The sequence below is a fragment of the Hesperophylax consimilis genome, chromosome 6, assembly GCF_061612785.1.
Source record: "Hesperophylax consimilis isolate HC1 chromosome 6, BYU_Hcon_1.0, whole genome shotgun sequence".
Lineage (NCBI taxonomy): Eukaryota > Metazoa > Arthropoda > Insecta > Trichoptera > Limnephilidae > Hesperophylax > Hesperophylax consimilis.
Window position 1 is genome coordinate 22,850,862 of NC_142841.1, and position 18,996 is coordinate 22,869,857.

Below are 18,996 nucleotides of genomic sequence, written 5' to 3' on the forward strand. Positions count from 1 at the left end.
TTATTGCCGGGCCACGGAGAAATAATATAATTTATGATGTAATATAACTTTTTAATTGAATTGTTAACCAAAATTATTAAAAATACTCATAATTGGAAAGCCACGGGTTGAGATTGGATACATAATTTTTGGTACAAACGTCTGACTACTTTACATCCTCTTTTGGCAAAAAATCTTTCAAAATTTGTCAGTCAACCTCAAAATTTTCCAAATTTTCTAACTAAGGGTATTACTTATATGTTACCCAAAAGCGAAAATATTAATAATCCTTCTCAGTACAAACCCATTACATGTTTACCGACAATATACAAAATTTTAACCTCTTGTTTAACAGATTTAATATATACTCATTTAGATGAAAAAAATATTTTATCTGAACAACAAAAAGGTTGTCGCAGAAAACATATGGGATGTAAAGAACAATTAGTTATCGATTCTGTAATTCTAAAACAGATTCAAACTCGAAAACGTAATTTACATACTTGCTATATAGACTACCAAAAGGCTTTCGATAGTGTCCCGCACTCGTGGCTGATCAAAGTATTAAAAATATATAAAATTAACCCCATTATTATTAGCTTTTTGGAAAATATTATGTCCTTTTGGAATACCAATTTACTTATCAATTTAAAAGGTAAGAAAATAGTAATACCGGGCATTTCAATTAAAAGAGGGATTTTTCAAGGAGACTCATTGAGTCCTCTTTGGTTTTGCTTAGCATTGAATCCTCTATCTAAAATGTTAATTAAAAGCAAGTTTGGAATAAAAGTTAAGGGTAATACAAGGGAGAGTAGTACAATTTCGCATTTATTATTTATGGATGATATAAAATTATTTTCGAATTCTGAACAAAATTTAGAGAAAATGATCGAGGTAGTTAAAAACTTTTCAGATGATATCAAAATGACATTTGGTTTAGATAAATGTAGAACGATCCATATAGAGAAAGGCGAAATTGTAGATGGGGACGAGAGTATATTTAGAAATTTCCAAATTACTAGTATGAAAAGGGATGAGGTTTATAAGTATTTAGGATACCCACAATCAAATAGATTAGACCATAGTAGTATTAAAAATGATATTAGGATTAAATTTCAAACTAGGATAAGGAAAATTTTAAAATGCAATCTATCTGCTAAAAATTTAGTAAAAGCAATAAATACTTGGGCAATACCTCTATTAACGTACTCATTTGGCATAATTAAATGGTCTAATACAGATTTAGATAACTTAGAAAGATTAATTAGAACTACGCTAACAAAGTTTAATTGCCACCATCCAAATTCAGCTATAGAACGAGTTAATTTACCTAGAAATTTAGGAGGTAGAGGTATAGTCAAAATAACTTCTTTGAAACATAATCAGGTAGAAATGCTAAGAACTTTTTTCCATAGGAAAGCTCATAGCTCAGAAATGCACAAAATAATTTGCAAGGCAGATAGAAATATTACACCTTTAAATTTATACGATGAGAATGCCAACATTTTTATAAATCCCAACCAGGAATTATTAGATTCCTGGTCAAATAAAATTTTACACGCAAAACACTTCAATTATCTCAACCAAACGTATGTTGACAAAATTAAGTCAAACAAATGGTTGAGTATTGGAGAGTTGAGCGCAGAAATAGAAGGATTTATGCTTGCAATTCAGGATAGAGTCATTAATACTAAAAATTATAGAAAGCATATAATCAAAGATACAAATCAAATTGATGATTTGTGTAGAAAATGTTTGGCTTTTCCGGAAACTATAGAACATATTATATCGGGATGTTCTATATTAGCACCGTCCGAGTATACATTTAGGCACAATCAAGTTTTAAAAATAATTCACCAAAATTTGGTAATTAAACATAACTTGATTGACTGCCGTAATGTAGTACCATATTATGAATACGAACCAAATTCATTTTTAGAAAACGAATTTTATAAAATATATTATGATAAAACTATACTAACAGACCGAGCGATTAGTCATAATAGACCCGATATAGTTTTACATGACAAAATTAAAAAAATAACTTATATCATTGATGTTGCTATTCCAAATTCCTGTAATATTCAAAAATCTGTTAGTGAAAAAATAAGAAAATACACAGATTTAGGAAATGAAATAAAAAGAATTTGGCATTCTCAGATTATAAAAATATTACCATTCGTTATTTCGGCTACTGGCATTATACCTAGCTCTCTAATTAAAAATTTAGGCGTATTAGATCTATCAAAAAATTTATATATAAAGATGCAAAAGTCGGTCATTTTGAATACATGTAGGATAACAAAAGATTTTTTAAATATTTATGTTGAGGGATCAGTAGGATTTATAGGCCCTGTTAGAAGTTCTACCGAGCCGAACCCTCTGATATGAAAATATCTGGAGACGGTGAATTTTTTTTTCCCATTTGATATCTGGTGATTTGACGTGTTGTTGTTCTTGTATTGTTTTGTATTTATTTTACTTATATAATGCACTTACATAGTGTTGATTGACTAGCTGATCATTTGTGGAAAAGTGAGTGGAAGGGTTAAGTTTTTCCTTTGGGGAAGACTTAACCCGGACAACTAAATCGGAAGTTTAAAAAAAAAAAAAAAAAGTATCAAAAGTATTATTAAGGCTCCTAGTAAGCGTTCACAAGGAAGAAGAATATGATTTGAAAGTGAAATTTTTCCTGTCACAGGTGACATCTATATTAAATAGGTATATAAAAACACACGCGTATTCGAATGCAACGTTGTATCAAAATTTCAAAGCAATCGGTGAGGAACTTTTGGAGATTTAAGATGTTGAACAAACGAACATTAAATTTTTATTTATATAGATACAGGAAAAATCTCTAGATAAATGTCAAAAGGAGCATTTAAAGAAACACATTAAAAAAAATTTATACCTATTATTTGTTAAATATTAGAACAAAATGTGTTTTTTATAATAGTCGGAGCACACTCTGCGATTTTTTTCTATCTAGGGAAATTCTTTCATTTCTTTTTCAACTCGGCAAATGTATAAAGATTACATAAAAATAACATATTAGTTTTTAAGAGCTTAAAACTTAAAGTGTTCTAGGGAAATATGTTATAATTCACAGAAAGACGGAATGCGTACTCTTAAAATAGACCTACTCTAATTATAAACGGTAACCGTTTTATAATTTTTTAGATGACGTGGCGTGGTAGCGGTTCTGCACGGGTATTTGTGATAATTGAATGTCTTTCTTTGTCCATCTAGTGTTGTGATTCGGACGTCTGTGCATTGGTTTGTTTACTGTGCAGTACTGTCCGATGTGGCAGTGCCCGAAATTCACAATGGAATTTTACAAATAATCAAACAAAGTGGTTAGTTAACACTTTGGCAGAATTGAACTCATTGAATTTTTAACGCTTAAAAAGTTATTCCACGATGTTTGTGTTGATTAATTTGTTAAGTTAAACTGATTGGAGTTAGAGAGTTGAATTGAAGGTCAAATATACGTTGATATACAAATAATATTCAATGCATATTATATTTACTATCGCTACTTTTTATCATAAATATAATCATAAATATAACAGTTGAAAAATGTGATACTATCAGTACCTATGTCATATTTTGACAGTGGGAGTGGGTGGAATGACAAACAATTATTTTTGGCATACACTAATACTTCATACATTCTACAATATAGTCTTATATTTTGCACGTACCCACATTATTTTATATGAACCGACTGAAATATTTTCCTGAGGGTCTCCTGTGTGGAGCTAATGTAAAAAAAATGAAAATGCTTTTTTTATGTGAAGCCGCTCTAGTGTTCTAACTGCTCCCAACCATCTGAAGCCAGTGAACCCATGACATCCCCTATCGGAGTATGTTATGAGGCAGTGGGGAGAGGAAGGAGATGGGAAGCGCAAAGTGGGAAAGTACCTGGTCACCAAACACGGCTAAAGCCATTTCAAGAAACTTATCAATTCTGAATGGTGGTCTTACACCAGGGCGATACTGAGAGTATCTTCAACTCTGGAACGTGCAGCAAATGTACTATATTTTTTTAAATGAAAGTTTTGTAAAATCCCACAAATAAATTATATAAAATTTACTTGCACACTCTCTCTTGTTTGAAAGAGAGAGTACGAAAACAGTTTGCATGAGGAATACTAGGAACAGGTGGATGAGTTTATGTATTTAGGAAGTATGTTTACGAGAGACGGGAAGGCTGACAGAGATATTGAAAGAAGGGTAAATGCAGGTAAATCCATTAATGGAGGACTAAACGCAGTTGGTGCTAACAAAAAATTGTCCAAATAAGCGAAGCTAGCAGTCCACAATGGAGTGCTGGTACCTACCCTGATGTACGGAAGTGAGGCATGGAACTGGCAGACAAGTAGACTGAATGCTGTAGAAATGAGATCCCTGTGGCGTATGTATGGTAAAACCATGTATGATTGTGTGAGAAATGTAGAGATACGCAAAGAGTGCAAGGCTGATGTAAGTTTAATGAGTAAGATCAAGAAAGGGACGCTTAGATGGTTTGGGCATGTAGAGCGAATGAGCGAAGAAAGGAGTGTAAGGAGAATATACGATGCAAATGCGAATGGTGGCAGAAGTCGGGGACGCCCGAGGAAGACATGGCACGACCAAGTAAATCAGATACTCGAGTCGGGCCATGTCAAGAGTCAGAATAATAGAATAGAATGTATGAGACGACGTTGTTTGGCGGTCCGTCCTCTCTGCCTACCCCTGCGGAGAAACGGCGTGATGATTAGTTAGTTACTTGGGCACCCTGGGATTTGAATAAGTCTAAATTCACTTGATGGGGCAATGTTTTTCTGGGGCGGTTCTGACTGATTTTCTCATCCTTCTTTTCATATCCCCATCCCCATCCCCGTACCACATCTTTACTTTACCAATTTTTTTATTTTGACATTCCTACCTCTGTCCATCCGCATGTTTTTGCATGTCTACATCTATACATGTCAAAACCATCTAAGTGTTCCTTTTTAAACCTTTCAATGTCATCAAAGGTAAATATCGAACTGAAAATAGGGAATATATGGTACGATAAAAAATATACAGGTCGATATACTTAACTTTACAGTCAGTGGGGTCGCGAGTACCTATTCATTTTGTAGAAACAATAAATCAACGAATTTTGAAAAGAGATTCGTTCGTTAGTTCTTCCTTTGGCTGCTTGAAAATATAAGTGCGTCACACTTTAGTTACGTACTATTGAGCATTTACTGTTTAGCGATAGTAAAAGACTACCATTTTTAAATCTCTGGCACCGGGAATTTAAATATTTTAAATATTATAAAACGAGAGTCGTCAGAAATGTTTTTATTAAAATTATTTTCAGGTTTTAAATATTATTTTATATAGTAAATTCCAATTATATAAAAATAACTACACAAAAAGTAATATCACAGTTGGGAAAAAAAAATCTTTCAATATTTTCAGATTTAAAATGCGACCTCAATAACATCAAAGTTTCTAAGGTTTCATATTTTAGTGATGATTTTTTTTTAGTCACTATTAGCAGGTGCTATTGATTTTAGTCACTACTAGAGGTGTTGACTTGTCAGCAACCATTGAGATTATCTTAGTTTTCTTCAAACGCCCAAAAGACTCTTCAAAAGCCCAAAAGAAAAGAACACAAAAGACTAAATGCTGAATGTTATTCAGGCATCAATAAAACTTTCATTTCTTCTAAGAAATAGCGCAATGAACCTACCCCGAAATCTTTATTCTCAAGAGTATTGTGCATTAAAGGACATGCTGCAAAAAATCTCATAATCCCGGTATTAAGACAAGCGCAGCACTGGGATTACGGTGCCGGCAAAGGTCCGGGATTCCCGGGATACCAGTTCTTGAGCAAAATGGGAAGGCATTCGGTCATTTTCCAGCACCTTTCCTTGGAGTGCGGTCTGCTTTAGCTCAGAGGACCAATAAATCTATATGCACGCGTGGTTGGAGAGGTAATCACATCTGCGATGGATTGCTACATTCCCTTCTCCGTCAAATCCTCTGGAGCAGTCAGAGAAATTTTTTCTTTGAATACATTTTAGGTATACCAAAAAAGGGCAAAGGATTGCAAGAGAACTCTAAATAGAGCTAAGAGCGACCACGACCGAATTGCCAAAAAGCTGGCAGACTGACCCACTGTTAGCCACAATTTTTGCAGAACCACTTTTCCATCAAGTCCGATGGCAGGCTAGCTAACTCGAACTAACTCGAGCTAATTCACGGAAAATCAACTCTTCGAGATAACGGAGAGACTCCCCCTTCCATTCCGCACTGCGGTTTCAAAATGAAGGAACCAAAGATCCCGAACAAAGAGGTTCTCCGGGTCTTGAACGAGTTGAAAATCGACAATGCCAGCGGGCCAGACGGAATACCTGCCCTGGGCCTCAAAAGGTGTTTTTCAGAATTAACTCCGTTGCTCTCAAAATTATTTAAACTCTCACTCAAAACTCAAAGCGCCAGGTTGTATATCTCCAAGGCCTTTCATAGGGTCTGGCAGCGAGCACTTGTCGGAATGTTACCATCGTATGAGATCCATCCAATCCTGCATAGTTGGATTACGGATTTTCTCAACCGAAGAACAATTTAAACCGTAGTTGACGATTCTTCTATCTCTCCGCGCCAAATCAATGCGGGGGTGTCACAAAGATCTGTGCTGTCGCCGACACTGTTTTTATTGCACATCAACGATCTCGTTGAATGTGCACCAATTCATTGCTACGCTGACGACAGAACCGTTCACGAGAGTTTTCTTTTTGACAAGATCCCTTTCACTTATGATGCCCGTACAACTCGGGAAGTTTTGAGACAAAAAGTGGACCACCATCTTTGTCAGTTTCAACGTCTCACAAATCTAAGTGTATCTGATTTCGGCAAAGAGGGAGATCAATGACTGCCTGGTGCAATTTGATAGAACCACCCTCCCCAATAAAATTGACTCAATTGAAATGCTTGAAGAAAGCATATTAGACCGGTTCAAGTATCGGGGATCTATAAAAGCCGGAGTAAATCTGGCTTCCAAGAAACTGGGCGTCTTGTATAGGGATATCAGAGTCTCCAGTAGTAACCAGGTGCTAACCCTATACAAAATCTCAAGTACGCCCATCAATTGAATTTGGGAGCCACGTCTTGGCTAGAGCCCCACAATACTTGATTCTGTGCAAAGGAGGGCTGTCCGTCTGACAATACATTGTTAACAGACCGATTACAATTTCTAATGCACGCTGCTTCTGTTCTATAGGTATTTTAATAGAACCTGCTTTAAGGAGCTATCAGCATTGATCCCCAGTGCACAAAATCGACGTACATGAGTGGAACACCCGTTCACAGTTGATGTGGCTTCATGAGAACGGGCCGCTTCTTCTACTCGTTTTGCTTTGAACGAGCTACTGGCATCTGTCTTTCCTCCTTCATATAATCCAGTCAAGACCCGCATTAATAAAGCGTACAGCCCCTACCTTAACCCACCTCACAACGCTGCCCAACAAGTTGTCCCATAGCTCCCCTGCCTTTATACAAGTGCGCTCTTTTGAGGTGTCACATAAAAAAATCAGGATAAAACTTTTGGCCGTGAAATTTTAAATTATATCTATTGATAAATAGGATAAAGGAGAGTGAGAATTCGAACTGAGAACTGAATTGAAAACTGTTTTTTTTAAAAGGGGTAATGAGATAAAAAGTTTGAGAACCTCTGATCTGTAGGGTGCCCACGTAATGCGCATTTGTAATGGGAAGATTAAACATCTCGCCGTGACCTTACTTGAGTCTAAATGTGATTTGTGTTTTCAAATTATTCTAATATGACTTCACTTGGGGTTTAATGAACGTGGGGGTAACGCGAGCGAATGAAACCACTCCAATTAATTGCGTTTAGGTCACGGAGTGGATTTGATGATTTTCAACGAAATGATTCCTTAAGCTTTCGCACCACTATACGCACTATGAATTTAATTACTTACGCAAAACCGCCCAAATAATGTCGTTGAAATTAAATATCTATAAATGATGCTCTGTTTAAATCAAAGAAAAGAACTTATGCAGTTTTTATGTACTTTTATTTATTTATTTACGCAATGAAGGCTTTTAAATGTGTACAATATATAAGGAGTACAAAAATGATAGCATATTACAAAGCATAATAAAAATAATTTTTCACGATATTGGTAAATGAGTTATTTTCACAAACTATGAATACCGAAACGGTTCTAATTGGCTACAATGTTACCATGACGTAGAAAACGCCACTGGCTGGTAAGACGTCTGGCATAGAGCTTTCAATCCCAGAATCTCGAGAACCGGGATGCCAGGAATCCCGGACCTTTGTCAGCACTGTAATCCCGGTTCTGCGTTTGTTTTGATCCCGGGACTTTTTTGTTTGTTTCACGACCTTGGTGGAATATATTTTTTTATTAGTAGCATGTCGTTACTTGAAATCTTGGGATACAGGATACTATAATATGTATTTATTTTTTCGGAATAACTTTATTGAGTAAAACCTCAAATTGTAATATTTAAATATTGAAGACAATATTAGTGATTTCTAAACGAAAATCTGAAACAAAAAATCAGAAAAGGAAACGGTCACATCTGGGACTCGAACCCAGGACCCTTGTCTTTCCGGGACAGCACTGTCCCAGGTAGAGCACTGTCCCGGAAAGACAAGGGTCCTGGGTTCGAGTCCCAGATGTGACCGTTTCCTTTTCTGATTTTTCTGTTTCAGATTTTCGTTTAGAAATCACTAATATTGTCTTCAATACTATAATATGTGTTGTATTATAAATACCAAAATCTCTTGAAAATAAGAACAGTCAAATACTTAAAATATTATTAAAAAGGAGCTGGCAAATTTCGAATATGAAACGCAGCGTGGAGTAAATGTAGAAAAACACTGCGTGCATTTTGGTGTCGCGAAACTACGATTCCACTCTATTATAATTATTGCTGGAATAAGCCTTACGCAACATACTCGAAAGACCAGTCCCAGAACTATGTTAAATGCAATGTTATATGGGACATTTTATTTATAATGCATCCGCTAAACTTGATAGACAGTATTTCTCAATGTTCTCAAACATGTCCTTCTGGAACATAACAAAAGCCCAGATTGGATTATAGGATAAAAAAGGAACTCACCCTGTCACAGTTGGGACCACAAGTCTGCCCGATTCTGGATGCACTCGAAATTTGAATATTAATTATGTTCACAATAGTTTATTCCACTATTGTGACAACCAAAATGAAATAAAAAATACTTTGACTAAAGCAAATTATTAAAAAATGCACCATATTAATCTTTTTGTTTAATTTTAAATTCCGTAAACATAAAAAACTATAATTAGTATAATGAATTCATCTGTATGAAGAATACAAATTTTAGGAAATTTCAATGAAGTTTTATATACATATTTTATAAATTGTTACATTTATACTGGGTTGCAAATCAGTGAAGTTTCTATACAAATTGTTAACTATAAAATTGAAAATAAAGCGTTGATGTAGTAAAAAACGATAATATAAATTGGCACATCTCTTTCTGGGTGGGATTTCTAGGTCCTGAACGATTTAAGATCGCAACCGTGTAACTGCCAAAAAAATAGACAAGACGCCATATTCTTTACTCCAAGTTTTCCACATTCAACTATTTAAAAAAAGAGTGTTTCTAATAGTGTAAGTACGAGTATGAAATAGAATGAAAGTACGACAGTGAAAAAAATGGAGTAATTTTCTAAGGTACTACCTTAGAATATTATTCTATTATTTTCTTTATATTTTTGATAGTAAATAACAGAATAATGCTCTTTTTTTAAGTATGTTCTAAAATTATTGATCTTGCCTCTTAATTATTTTTTAGTCTATTTTTTGATAATTTACTGCAATTTCCTGACTTCTGTTACAATGTAAGATGAACATTAATTAAAAATGTAAACAATTTTTCGAAAATCGAGCAAATTTGTCGATGACATAATTTAGATAAAATAGAAGTTAAAGATGAAATGAAAACGATAATAATATGTATTGTTTTGCTAGTAGTTGTTATAGAAAGCATAATTCATTTTATTTGTATAAAAGTGTTGTCATTACACACGTATAAAAGAGTTGCGAGTGATTCTGCATTCTTCACTGCGTTCAATGTCCAAGGACCGAATTTATTTTTAGTCTGTTTGCGACTTACGACATCTGCGGACCGAAGAAGCATAGATTAGATGGAGACGTTTGGCAGATATTTTTGTACGTATTTGACATTCAGATTTATAAATAAATTTTAACAGTTGAATCGGAACTAAAAAACACAATTCTTTTACAGCTAGACAGAATAAACTTTGCAGTCCTTGTACATTTTGTCAATATAAAATCTGTGGAATAAAAAAAAAATCGTTCGATAGCTCTCTTTTTGCCGCCTACTAATTTATCCATGTCTGGATATAGTTATATTTTTAAAATTGCATTCGCAGGATTAAGGTAGAAGGGTGGTGAAGGAAAGGGGGTGAGGATGGTTGGGAAGCACCCGGCTAAGTGTTTAATTAGAAAAAAATGAAATTTTTAGTCACGATAATTCGTAATGATAATAACTTTCATAATACATTCTGATAATAATGTTCACAATCATTGGTTTGAATAAGTAACTTTTTTTTTAATTGCCCATAACAAAAATATTAATTAAAATATTTTATTGGCTACTAATTTAGAAAAACATTTTTCTTGATTAATGAATGATTATCGACAGCAGTCTAAAAAAATTACTCTGTTTCCAAGCAAAAAAAACATTAATATCAGTTTACTAATAAGATAATTAGTATAGTTGTACCAAACTAACTTGAACTGATGGCAATTAAAACTAAAAACCATTTATTTTTTAAAGGAAACTCATCAACTAATTAGCAGAATAATACACGAACCCTAAACACGCTTGAGAGGGCCTACTTATTAATAATTTACTTAAAAAAAATAATTTATCAATGAAATAAAATAATCAATGTAGGAACTAAACGCGACACAAAAGAAATACTCTGATATTGTGAAAAGTGAATCGAAAAATATTAAATAAATAACTGAGATGTGATTTAAAAAAGTTTAAAATTGGAAACAGTGGCCATGTTGTTTTCAGACCATAGATTGTGTGTTGTTTAAAGAATGGTGACAATTCAGTTTGAAAGGGGAATCCAGCGCTAGTGGTGCCATGGAGGGGAAGACCTTCGGGCGGTACGGGGAGGGTGCCTGCGTAGGGCTTTGGGAGTTCCTAGAGCCCCTCACCCGCCTGTGGGGTGTCGCCACTTCAGTGGGTAAGTCACTAATGCCGGGATTATATCGCACGGCCATTACACTGAATTATAGCGAGGAAACCGTTTAAATTACACGCTTCTCTAATTTAAGATTTACTGTGACACATATTGTTATTGTTTGTGAAATGTTGTATCAAGCGAAGGTATTCATCGTCAAATGCTATTTTCAGACAGGATTCACAAACATGAAAGGGAAAATATTAACACGTTAAGTACGTACTTACCTAAAGTTGTTTTTAACCGCTAATCATTGAAACCAAGCAGATGAATTTGTGTAATGACTTAAAATTGTATTTGAGTAAGTGTGTTACTGGGAGACGGGAAGGTTTGCAGGGACAGTGAAAAAACGATGAGTGAGATTTTTTAATGTCTACCCATATATAAGGACTCCCCGCTCTAGGCCTTGAGCGATAGCTGCCTAAATTTATGCAGACAATTTTTTTGAATTTATTTCGAAATTCGATAATTGAAATTTTTTATAAAATCTGTAAATACAAGATAAACGATGAAATACGGGTTATAAGATTCGTTGGCTTTAAACCGCAGTAAGCAGTTTGTACATATGTTTCCATAGTAATTAATATTCAGAAGTGTAATTTTTTTTTAAAGTTCGGGCGAATCAATTTTGTAAGTACCCCATCGCTCTAATGGTTAATGCAGTGGTTGTTAATACAAGATGTTAAATGAAGCCAAGCTAATAGTCCACAATGAAAATATGATGTCAAACCAGATGGCAGTGGGGGAGGGAAATGACAATTCAACACACCTTTCAAAAGTGAAAACCTTTATAAAATCATAAAAGAAGAAATTAAAAAAATCTAACCTTTAAACCTAACCTACGTAACCTATTTAACCTAGTTTTTGTTTCATTACTATACATCACTTTTTAAATGTGTGTTTAACTGTCATTATTGAGTTATCCGGCTACCATTTTATTCACCCTCATACGCGAGGAAACTTATTATTTTAATGAAATGATAATCTATTACTTTATCATTGAAGAAGAAGATAATATTAATAAATTTAAACGAACCATTAAGAGAACAACACACAGAAAAATAAAAATAAGGTAACGGTCTCAACTGGAAATCGAACAAAGGATCTTGTCTTACCGGGACAATCCCTCAACTAACTCGGCCATTGGGTCCTTATTATTTTTATGTAATTTAGGTCAATCTCATATCTCACAAATCATAATTGGTGGAGGCGTTGTCCCAAAAGACAGAAATCCTGGGTTCAATTCCCAGTTGAGACCATTACCTATTTATCTTTCATTATCTTGTTCTCTTTCTTGTTTCATTTAGATTTATTAGTATTATGTCCTTCTTCAATAATATATTACATTGATGGGTATAACCTTCAAAAAGTAACTATTAAAACTTATTAGTCAACTTGTTTCGAAACCAATGGTTCTTTTATCAGTACACAAAGAATACTGATAAATTTTATCAGTATATAATGAAAAAATAGAATGACATATTGCAAGCATCGACAACATTATTACAATACGCGGTGATTAACTTGAACATTTTCAAATTTACAAGAGATTTCCTTACAAATTTTTAGTAGGTATTAACAGAAATTACTATTATAACGTATATAGGAACCCAACTACCTTTCGAGGGTGATCTTATTGAAGTGCTTTACATTTCAATTCAAACAGATTTCGGTAAACTTTCGAGATCGTTGGCCATGCTTAATACAAATATCTTTTAAATAAAACCCTTTGATTCCTTTAATTACCATAGAAGACAAATATTTATATTCGGGGCGATGGAAAATATTGCATTCAAAATTAAAATACGACATGGACCTAAAAAGCCTATTTAGGTCCACGCCATATGAAGGACTAAATCATAGCCAACTTCCTGCGGATAAAAAGAATAAACGCATAATTTATGTACCGATTTCTTTACGGAAAATTAACGACATGTAACAAAGATTTATTACCGTACCAGCCATATGAAGGACGAAATTGAAACGACAACGAGCGTTCTGAACTCTTGAGCGGTATTCACATAAAAATATAAGTAATAAAAATAGCAATAAATAATAAATAATAACAAGAAGCGGAAATAATAAAAGAAATAAAAGTGAACACATGATGATCATGTAATCAATATCAATACACAAATACCATAAAAATACACGAATGTTTAAATACTAACGTCTGCGATTGCCCTCCTCTAGAAAAAAACAGAACAAATAAAGTATTTAGGAATCGTAGTTGACCATAAACTTAGATGGATAAATCACATCAAACAACTCACAAATAAACTCATCAAAACAATAAACATTTTCCTAAACATAAGAAAAATATATACAATAAAACAATTGAAAACAATATATTTTGAACTTTGCCAATCAATAATAGAATATGGAATTATTGCTTGGGGAGGAGCAACAAACTCGGCTATCAATTACATAGAATCCGCGCAGAAAACGATCTTAAAGGTAATACTAAAAAAACATAGACTGACTGATACAGACCAAATATTCAACAGCTGCGACGTACTAGATATACGCCAATTATACGTTAATACACTACTAAACTACATTTTTCACAAAAAAAAACAAATTTCAACATACACAAAATATCACTAACAGATCAGTTAGACAAGCATTCAAAGAAAACATAAAAATTCCGACAATAAATACAAGCGTTGGACAAAGATACTATCAATACCGTGCTATAAAAGTATTAAACAGTCTATTGAAAATAAAATTGAGGAAAACAAAAATATATTCAGACACAAAATTACAAAATGGTAAAGAATAAAATAGACAATATTACCGAAATTTCATAACATAAAATAAAAAAAACCTACACGTAACACACAAAACCAATATCAAGTACACGTCACTAACAAACACACAAGAAGATATTTTAAATGTATTATTTTCTCTTTAAATGTATAATGTATATTATAAAATGAAGGCCTAAGCACGGGTAAGCCACCCAGTGAGGCCAACATTACTCGATAACTATGAAATGTAAAAGATATTGTACCAAAATAAAAAATAAATAGAACGTAATATTTCAGTCCCGTATAAAGTTGGCTTTATTCATGAAAAATACAAATGGCTGTTGAGTATCTGGTTTGTTTGAACCAGAGATGTGCTTTATTTCAAATAAATCCATTTCAAATGGAAATGCAAAATGCAAAATGGGTAGTTTCCATTTTGCATTTTAAATGCTTTTCTAAAAACCATTTTGCATTTTAAATGCTTTTCTCAATGCATTTTCTATTTTAAATGCTTTTTTGCAACATTCTTCCTACTATCTCCACTCATATTTTTTTCATAAGCCCCAAATCTCAGTCGGTCCTCAACCTCACTATGAGAGATAATTTACATTTGTCAAGTTGCTCCCTGGTAGGAGCCCTGGCATTTGAGTTATACCATCACAAAAAATACTGAACATGGGGCCATGAAGCTGTAATATTAAATGTTAGATAGCAGTTTCTATGTTTTTACGTTGGCAACATTAGACCCGCGCAAATTTTATGTGGTTTCATAATCTGTAGTCGTGGTGTTTTTGGATTTACCATCATGTAATATGTTTGTTCTACATTGATGTCCATTATTAAATGAAAAAATTCTATAATTATTTTAATTGTTTGACCTGAGAAACCATTTTGCATTTTCAATGCATTTTAAAAATAGGTATTTTGCATTTTGCATTTGAAATGCTTTTCTAAAAACCATTTTGCATTTTGCATTTTCAAATGGAAAAGTTTTGACCCATTTCCATTTTGCATTTCAAATGGTTTTAGGTACCCATTTTGCACATCTCTGGTTTGAACCCATGCCACTGATTGGTCAATGCGTGAGCCGTGTCATACTGTTTTTAAGTTTATTTTTTGTATTTAGCAGCAGTCATCCTGTTTTAATTCTGTCAAAATTATTAACAGATAATGAAACTTTAACTAGTCTACTAAACATGGAATGAAATTATTTGGTTTTTTAGATTGTCCGGGTTAAATCTTTCCCATAAAAAAAACTAAACCCTTCCACACAATTTTCCACAAATGATCATCTAGTCAATCCAAATTATACAAGTGCATTATATAAGCAAAATAAATACAAAACAATACAAGAACAACACGTCAACTCACCACAGATCAAATGGGAAAATAATTCACCGACTCCAGATATTTTCATATCAGAGGGTTCGGTTCGGTAAAACTCCTAACTGGACCTATAAATCGTACTGATCCCTCAACATAAATATTAAAAAAATCTTTCGTAATCCTATATGTATTTAAAATGACTGATTTTTGCAAAAAATATTTTTTTTTATCTTTTCCGATTTTATGTCCGGGTTAAATCTTCCCCATAGGAAAAACTAAACCCTTCCACACACTTTTCCACAAATGATCATCTAGTCAATCAACATTATGCAAGTGCATTATATAAGCAAAATAAATACAAAACAATACAAGAACAACACGTCAACTCACCACAGATCAAATGGGAAAATAATTCACCGACTCCAAATATTTTCATATCAGAGGGTTCGGCTCGGTAGAACTCCTAACTGGACCTATAAATCGTACTGACTCCTCAGCATAAATATTTAAAAAATCCTATATGTATTTAAAATTACTGATTTTTGCAAATTAATATTATTATTATGTTCGCTATTGGTATTTCAAATAAAAAATAAATATATATGCTGTCAGTTTTGATAAAGGTAAGACACATTCACCATTGGGGCGCTGTTCTAAGCAGATTGGTTTGAAACACTCATCTATGTTATGTTCAATACTTACCTTCCCACGTCGAAAACACTCAGTACTAAAATAGTAATTAAACCTAACCTTTCCTTCTTCAAAAATCTGACGTCTTATAACGTATATCTACATTCGTTTGACGGCCTCCATGGTTGAGGGGTAAGGTTCTCGACTAGCAATCCGAAGGTCGCGGTTTCCCGGTGTGCGCAAGTAAATTTTATTTGGTTATTTAAAAATGTATTAATTTAAAATGATATATATAGTATACTTGAGGTATGTTCCATAGAGGAAGATACTCTCAGTATCGCCCTGGTGTAAGACCACCATTCAGAATTGAAACATTTGAAAATTGAAACCGGGGACACATAAAAAAAACCGCCACACAACATAAGCTATTTAGATATATTTTTTTTTAATTTCTCATTTTTTTCTTAAGGTTACGGTTAACCTGGCAATATTATTATTTTTTTCTATTATTATTAATTTTAAAAGCGAAAAATGTTGCTTGTGCAATGATGGAGAACTTGGATAAGCAGAGGATTAAAACAGCGACGCCTGAGTGCTAATAAAGGCATGGAAAAATATTTTAAGTGTTTAAAATTGTAAGGCTTCAAAAATGATGTGCGTTTAGTAGGAACTTTATGCGTAAATTTGTATAAATTTAATATATTCATTGAATAGTTCAAGTTAGGTATTTTTTCTTTCCTTTTGCTGGTAGCAAGCGCAAGGCGATACTGTGTATATACGACACCATTATAGAAAACTTGACAAAGTTTACACACAAAAGCTAACGGCTTAGGTGAAAGGCGAGGGGACACTGTTTAAAGTAAAATTTTCCTCGTCAGTAAAACAAACTTGTTTACGTCTGGGCAGAAAAGTGGTGAGCTGTGGGTAGTTCGTGTGGGTTCGAAACGCCCGCACAGCTATTCAGCCCTCATAATAAATGTATTCCGTACGAGCGTTATTTGGTAAGAACCTACTTACATTAACTACTAACCAGTGTTGCCACCTTCGTATATAATTCAGGATACTTAAATAAAGTAATTATATGGGAACCTAGCAACACTTGAGTGGCACGAAGTAAGACTTTTCCACGGGCAATAACAATTAATGAATATTCTCAACATAAACACAGTTTATGCGGTGTTGCTTTTTTAAACTACAGTTTTATGGTTTTTTTCATACCACAAGCACACAAAACAAGTGTTTTTATCACTAAACTGGTTATTTACAGACTACAAATAATAGGTTAAATTCCCAAGGCATCTAACTGCGTATATGAAAGCTAGGCTCCCTATAAGATGGGTAAATTATTATCCCGACCGTCGCCTTTTATTGCGGGCACAATGCACCACTAACACAATCACCAGGAACAAGATTACATGGATATGAATGATGGACTTGCAGAACGTCACAGAAGTGCTGCTAAGGTCTGTTATCTATGTGAGGATACTGTGTCAGCGCTTAATTAGCAGCAGACACATACCTGGACGGATGACGAACCTCGTGCTGGCACTATTAGTGGACGCGGTGAACTCTCTCGCTGCAGCAGCTGGTCCAGTTTCTTCACCACCTGGGATTCTTGCTGCAGAGTCTAATCCAAATATATTTAAAAAATGTATATTTGTAATAATAGGTATGTCTATGTATTCTATTCTACGTTATCAATTGTTTAACTTTGGAATTTTCATGGACAGTAACAAAATACGTTAAAAACTAATCTCTACACACTGCAAAGTGCAGTGCACTTCAAGGTCGTCATTATTTTACTGGACTGCAAATGTAGACAGCCGCACAGGAAAGGGTTAAAGCCATTTTTCAGTAGAATTTTTCGAACAATTAGTTTCTATGTAGATTGAGAGTAAATTATTCATTAAATTACAGTTCATTGATATGAATTGTTTTAAATTTTGGTCTCATTCCAAAATAATTCGGTGGCTCTACCGAAATGAGGAAGAAGTTCGTTATTTATGATCTTTTAAATATATCACTTAGTTGGAACGTAGAAAAACGTCCCTTAATGGTCTAGTCCAGACATGGCGTATCTCCACAGCTAGGAAATTAAAATCGCTCTTTACGCGTACGTTTAAATATATATTTAAATATTGTAGTACATATTGCAGTTCACAAAGGAGAAGAGAAAAAGCCAAGATTTTTTATTTTTATTTATTTAATATTTGAAGAAATATATTTTTACATAGATAAGTATACAGGATAAAAAAAGATATAAAACAATAGAAATTAAAGTAGCCTTTCCTCACCATAAAGAGACAATGCTCTTGAGTTTGGTGAGGGAATTCTAGTTCAATTATGTACATGTTAGTATTAAGGTAAATAATTTATAAAGAAATTTATATAAGATCCATTCCAATATATATTATAAAATTTTAGTTTTTCTGTTATGATTATTTCAATTTTTAATTCATTCGTGTATTTCCCTTTCTTGCTTCCATAAACGTCAGATGGATCGAATATTAACCGGGGATGTTAATTACATTATTTGACACATTTAAAGAGTATCACAAAAAGTTGCAATTTACACATATAGAGGAAAAATATTTCTTTTTAGAATTCTGTTTAAAAAAATTTCGTGTTCTAAAATACAAAGCCGCTTCGATGATGTACTTTTGGAAAGGTAATTTCTCAGGGAAACATCTTATATCCTTCAGATGACACTGCATCATGATGAGTAATCCGTGCATAAAATTATATTATCTCTCTGTATAAAAAAAAATGTTAATGTTCGTTAATTAATTGCTATTAATTGCTTTGAAAATTTGAAACAACGTTGCATTCGAATACATCATATTTTTATATTATATAGATGTCACCTGTTACAGGTAAAAACATGTTTAAAACCATCGTCATCTGTTGGACGTAAAAGCAACATGCTATATTGTTTCTCAGAGACACAACAACGCGTGGCGGGATACAGGTAATATTAAATATAGACCCACATTAAATTAATCAAAAGAAGAATCAAA

At 33.4% G+C, this 18,996-nt stretch overlaps 1 protein-coding gene across 1 annotated transcript in view; it reads left to right on the forward strand.

Annotated features, from left to right (window-relative positions):
* Window positions 1-18,996, forward strand: part of LOC149423087 (uncharacterized) — a 112,518-nt gene that overhangs the window by 6,860 nt on the left and 86,662 nt on the right. Inside the window, exon 2 of the mRNA XM_089633045.1 lies at window positions 10,856-11,276. Within this exon, the coding sequence (XP_089489171.1) occupies window positions 11,174-11,276 (103 nt within the window). The 5' untranslated portion in view covers window positions 10,856-11,173. The remainder of the gene's footprint in view (window positions 1-10,855; window positions 11,277-18,996) is intronic.